The 6000-nt window shown below is 37.9% G+C and overlaps 1 protein-coding gene across 1 annotated transcript; it reads left to right on the top strand.

Annotated features, from left to right (window-relative positions):
- The first annotated feature begins 178 nt into the window (after positions 1 to 178).
- LOC117395990 (mRNA decay activator protein ZFP36L1) lies at positions 179 to 3658 on the top strand. Its single transcript, XM_033994712.3, has 2 exons — positions 179 to 386; positions 2136 to 3658. The coding sequence occupies exons 1-2, from the start codon at positions 333 to 335 to the stop codon at positions 3267 to 3269; spliced, it is 1188 nt and encodes a 395-aa protein (XP_033850603.3). The 5' UTR covers positions 179 to 332; the 3' UTR covers positions 3270 to 3658.
- Positions 3659 to 6000: the final 2342 nt, after the last annotated feature.

Here is a 6000-nt window from a genome sequence, read left to right on the forward strand (position 1 = left end):
GCTTACTCGTGTCTTAGTTGAGTACTAACTGTTTGCATGACAAACAAAAATTCATTACAATACAGTACTGCACATGAGGTGCAAAAAACGCGTGGGCCTGCTGCAAAAAAAAAAGTGGCCCCTGATCTGTTTCTGTATTGTTATTGGCTCCTTCTGTCTGTGCAGAGCAGCAACGAGAGAGTTCAGAAGGCGTGGCGTTGCACCGGAGCACAGGCTTAAATACACATGTGTGTTGCTGCACTGCAAGTGTGCTCGGCTGCAAACTTAGAACCGCACAGTAGAATTTGAAAGAAGTTGCATTGGTTGGAAAAAACAACTGTGACTTGGCTAAAATGCCGTCTTATGTACTGACACCCTTTCTTGAGCTGGATGAAGTTTTGTGCAAGGTAAGCGATCGGAGATATCGTTCAAACAAACTGCTTTTTTAAAAAAAGTAATGGAACTCGTCGAAAAGGTGCAATCGAAGTTTGCAAGGAAGTCACACATCCATGTTGTGTGCATAGTGGTTTTTTTGTTATTTTTTTTTTTTTAATCCAGCGATTAGGTATATCTGCTAATGCAGTTGCATATCTTTTAAATAATTTAGGTAATTATTTGCATTTGTAAACTTTAAGCGCAAGTCGACATTTATTGCTCCTTTTTTTAATGCAACCACATGTTTGCGCGGCCCACTATGAAATGTACCAACTGTACTACAGTACAGTAAACACGATGCTAACACAATGTAGTACGCACGTTTGTACGAAATTAATGTTTCTTTATGCATATTTATTTATGACCTTAAAACAAATACCAAAATTATAAATATTTTTACAGCGTTTTTTTTTTTTTTTTTTTTTTTAATTATGAACACATTCGATGTAGTCGACTGGTTAGTCGCATACGTAATATAAAGTGATTTCAATGTAATTATAGACACTTAAATTAGTTGAACTGGCTTCATTGGACGTATATTGTATATACTTATAATTGTGCATTAGTATTTAATTCATGTTGACAATATCGGGCCAGTGTGAGTAATGTTAACAAATATTACACAGTGGCGTGCAGCCGAAACGATTATTATTATTATTATTATTATTATTATTATTTGTTTGTTATTTTTTAATGTTTAGGGTTAATACAAGTTACCTTGTTTATGACTGCTAGCAGGACTCACTTCCTCGAAAATGTTTTATAATTGCGCATTATCAGACTTAAAGTAAAACCGGGAGTACATTCATGTGTGGGAAAATGCGTAGAAAATTCATTCGAACTTTCTTATCAACTAACTTGGGTATTGATTTTTGCAAAGTCTCGTTTTACAGATACAGGACAGCATGAACAAAGATCATTGTCGTGTTGCGTAGAGAAAAATGATTTCTTCTAAAACGTCATTTCTAGAACAACACTCGACATTTTAAAGCAGATTTTTTTATTATTATTTATAATGCAACAAACAATATGAACGTGTCTGTACTTTAATCAGTAAAATGAGGCAACTTTTGCAAAACGTCACATCTACAATAATAAACTGTTATTTAGTTTTATTTGGTCTCAAAGTTTTAATACCTCATTACTATGTTATACAATGTCAGAAGCTATAAATGAGGCAGTGGATTCCCTATTAAATGGATATAGTTGAGGAGGAGTTTTGCTCACAGTACCCTCTGTTCTGATTCCACTAGAGGCTGTGGCCCTCGTTAATAACAGGAGCTAAACTTATCTATCGCAATTTGGCATTGATGACAGGATGGGTAGCTGAGGGTTAAAGAACTGAACACCCCACCCCCTCTCTCACAACCAAATTCTGGTTTTGTTCCTCCTAGCCGAAAAGGTCAAAGTTCAGAGTCGCTTTGAGTTACTAAAAGGCTTCAGGGTGGGGGTTACAGATTTTGTTCAAAATTACCCCCATTTTAGTTAGAAAATTGAAGGCAGCACTTTTTTTTTACTTTCCTAAATAATCTTTCTGTTTTTATATAGAATTACATTCATTGCTTGCTACTGGGTTGTTAGAAACCAATGCAAATTACAGATTTTTGCTTTTTAAAATAGCCTGTTTTTTTTTTTTTTAAATGCTGCATAAGACCCTTGGAGCTGCTTGTAATTTTGAAATGCACTGTAGAGTCACATTAACTTTTTTCTTTCTTTAACAGAACTTTCTGAACCTTGACCTGAAAGATGCTCCAAAGATGACGGTGCCGACAACGAAACCAGTGGGGTTCAAGAACAGCCAGCCTGTCTCCTCTCTGCCCCTAGGGGGCAGTGCATTCAACACTGGTAGCGCTGGTCAAATTAGTGATGTCGGATTGTGCCTCCAGTCCAGCAAGTGGTCCCGACCAGCAGAACAGCCCCCCCCACCAGGCTTGAGCAAGATTCCGTTCTGGGTGGACCGTTCCATCAGCATGATTGAAAGTGACTCTGGCAGCTTGGGGTGGGCAGCTTTGGACTCTAGCCTTACCAAGCAGACGGCGGCCTCCGATCCAGCCGACGAAGCCACCGCCGCTCCCAGTTCGTCCCGCTACAAGACGGAAATGTGCCGGACTTTCGAAGAGAGCGGCAACTGCAAGTACGGTGCCAAGTGCCAGTTCGCGCACGGTTACAACGAGATCCGAGGCCTCAACCGCCACCCGAAATACAAGACCGAGTTTTGTCGCACGTTCCACACCGTCGGTTTCTGCCCTTACGGCATCCGGTGCCACTTTGTCCACAACGCAGAAGAGGAGCTGCAGGCCCGGCCTCCACAGCAACCAGCTCCCAGAAACCAAAGGCCTCAGCTGCTGAGACAGAGCATCAGTTTTGCTGGTTTCCCCTCTGCGCCATACCCCAAGGAGATCTCTTTCCCTTTCTCCGCAGTGGCTTCCACCTCCCCTCCTCCTTCCACAGGCACCCCAGAACTCCTTTCACCTGCCTTCCAGAAGGAGTCTTTCCCCATCTTTACTGAAGCCGGCCTGGAGCCTGGGCCTCAGTTTCTGCTTTCTTCTGACTCCGGCCGCTCCTTATGCAGGCACGCTTCCGCCACCCCGCCCTCTCCTGCCAAAGCAGCCACCACCTTCCCCTCTTCCTCCAGCGGAAACCAGTCGCCCATCCAGCCTCTTCCAGCCAGCCTGGCTCTCCGATCAAGGAGCCTGTCTTCCCACTCTCTCTCCGATTATGAAGGAGGTTACAGCAGCTCCGCCAGCAGTCTCAGCGGCTCCGAGTCGCCTGTATTCGAGGCTTTTGGACGACGACTGCCCATTTTCAGCCAGCTTTCCGTGCCGGATGACGATTGTGCCTCATTTTTCTGTTAGGCGCTGCCATTCCTTCGCATATAGTATGCGAACTCCAGAGACTACCAATTGAAACATGTCTTTTTTTTTCCGAAAGTATTTTGTTAAGATCTGTATACTCTTGTATACCTACCTTTTTTTTAATGTATTTTGGGTGTATTTTTCACCTCTGTAACAACACTCCAGTCTTCATGTTTCTGCTGTACAGTAGGGGAAAATCAATACAAAAGCCCTGCTAAAAAAATAAAAACCCCAAAAATCGCACAAGCGTTTACTGCAATGCAGGGTTTAAAGGGGGAGAAAGTAACCGATTTCCTTCATTTATACGAGAGTGTTGCTCTTCTTGTGTTCTATATTTCTGGGGTGAAGGCAGGTTCTTCTTGTGAATGTGTGTTTCCTTTTTTTTTTTTTCAAACACTTTAGATTATAGCTTTGAGGCATGTTGCTGTTTGCCTGAACATGTGCTATTTTGTTCCAAGGTGTTTTAATAATACTCCCACCCAGTAACTTGGTGAACCAGTGAAAGTTCAAACCAGCTGGTTTTAAACGTTCGGGGTGGGGGGGAGCAGTCGTTTAATGCAGCCAAAGTTTTTAATGTCAGATATGTGAACCTTGTTTTAACACTAGGAATCTCCTTTTTTTTTAAAGACTCACAAAATTGCCCTTTTTATTCTTGATAGCTCTTAGGTGTTTTTTTGTTTGTTTGCAGTTTAATCTTAATGGCAGCAGATTTGGGGGGGGGGAGGGGGGGTCTTAAAGTGATACTAAAAAGGAGAAAAGGGGATGGTGGGGGGTCACGTTAATTTGGGTTGCTAATTGCATATAGTTTAAGTGAGAAATGATATATTATATTTTAGGGGTGTACTGTTACATTTTAAAATATTGTTCTGTCTGATTTTACAGTTGTAACAGAAAGAAGTAATGCCATGTTTCTTTTATGTATACCTATGTCTTCTGATTAAGTTCCAGATTGCTTTTATTACTGTACCTTACTGAGATTGTATGATGTCCTCGAAAATGAGATGTTAATTAAAATCCAATGAGAAATATAATTTTTTTTTTTTTTATCATTGAAATTTAGATGTAGGGATGACATTTAGTAACAGATGCTAAGTTATTGTAGGGGGAGGTAAAATTGACCCCCTACAAAGTGTTGTCGATAAGAGTTTTTTTTTTTTTTTTGGTTAAAATGTTTAGTTTGCAATAAAATGAATGGCTGGTTCGCAATGTATGTGATTGTCAGAAATGTGTATACTTGCTGTTCATAGTGTTTAAAAAAAAAAAAAACTTCAATAACTCATGTCTTCTTTTTGTTATCTTAATTTATTTTAATTTGTGTATTTATAGAGAGCTTTCAGTTTTATGTTTGGTTGATTTTTGTATTAAGTTAATATATTATTTGATGGGGTTTTTAAATTTTTAAATTTGGTTTTTGTACGACAAAATAAACATTTTTGTTCTGTCACACTTTGTTTTTTTTTATCAACAACATTCCAGCTATCCAATACACTCTCCACTCTTCTTTGGAACAAAAAATGTGTGTATTTTCCTTTTAAGGTTTATCGCTCATTTTAAAAGAAGTTCAGAGGGAAATGTAAACCAAAGACTAGTGGTACTCATCCTTATAAATACTTTGTCTATAATCTGAACTTTATATATACGAAACATTGAAGTGGTATTTTGACTAATAAGTTGACTAATACTTTTTTGAGCTTTCCATGTTACATACATTGGCAAAACATATTTTCATAAAGTAGCCTAGGTTGTACACTGTTGTTTAACTATTTAATATAGTTGCTATTAATGTGATTTGCCATGGTTAGAAAATGTTTGCAACTATGCTTTCTTTACTTTTAAATGCTTTACTAGGTTTTGCTACACTTTGCTATTCTTTACCATGGGAAAACTGTGGTCAACTTACAGAAGGTGTGTAGGAAAAGACCATTAACATCAGTCAGCAGTGAAGATAAGCCAATCACCACAAGAAAGTCCTGTTTTCATTGTATAAATTGGGTGTGATTGTTTGTAGGCTATGGCAATAGCTCACACTAGGTCATTTTCTGATCTAGCATAAATGCTCAAGGGAAATTTATAAAGTGACATGTGCAACTTTAGTTGTCTGAAGTATGAGCAACCTGTAATTGGTGTGGATGGCTAACAGTGTTATTGCAGACTCTTAATAGGTTTACATAGAACAAAATATTTTTTTCCTTTGGTGAGCTTCCAAATTGCTATATCATTATAAGTAAAAAAAAAAAAAAGTGCAGTTTTGAAAGAAACACATTTACCAAAATTGTAATTTTTTTTTATAATATCTGATTCTATACTAGATTACAGAAAGTGAAACAATAGCAACTTCCTCAAAGCAATTTCTTCAACCCTAGTATAGTTCTGGATATTGTTTTTGAAAATTCTGTGCATGTTTCTCTCAAGACGGCATACCTAGAGCATGTAAGTGCATGACAAGTAGGTTTTATAACATTATGTCATTAACCACTTGTTTCAAACAAAATGTTTTAATAAACAAATTCAAGACCAGTTTAAATGATTCAGACCTAAATGTACATACATAGCAGATAAAAAGGAATACAGTTTAATCATACTACAAATAATCTTTTAACTAAAAAAAAAAAAAAAAAAAAAAAAACATTTCAGCAGTTTTAGTAGCGCATTTAAAGTGCTGTTTTATTTTATTAAGTGTTTTCAATGCATTAAGTGTTTATTGTTACTTGTCTTACATTTGATTAGGAAA

The sequence above is a fragment of the Acipenser ruthenus genome, chromosome 30 (genome assembly GCF_902713425.1).
Source record: "Acipenser ruthenus chromosome 30, fAciRut3.2 maternal haplotype, whole genome shotgun sequence".
Taxonomy (NCBI): domain Eukaryota; kingdom Metazoa; phylum Chordata; class Actinopteri; order Acipenseriformes; family Acipenseridae; genus Acipenser; species Acipenser ruthenus.

Bases quoted from the DNA above. Each gene is read 5' to 3' on its own strand.
- LOC117395990 (XM_033994712.3), top strand. From the start codon at position 333: ATGCCGTCTTATGTACTGACACCCTTTCTTGAGCTGGATGAAGTTTTG. The intron at 387-2,135 runs GTAAGCGATCGG...TTTCTTTAACAG, and splicing joins TGGATGAAGTTTTGTGCAAG to AACTTTCTGAACCTTGACCT.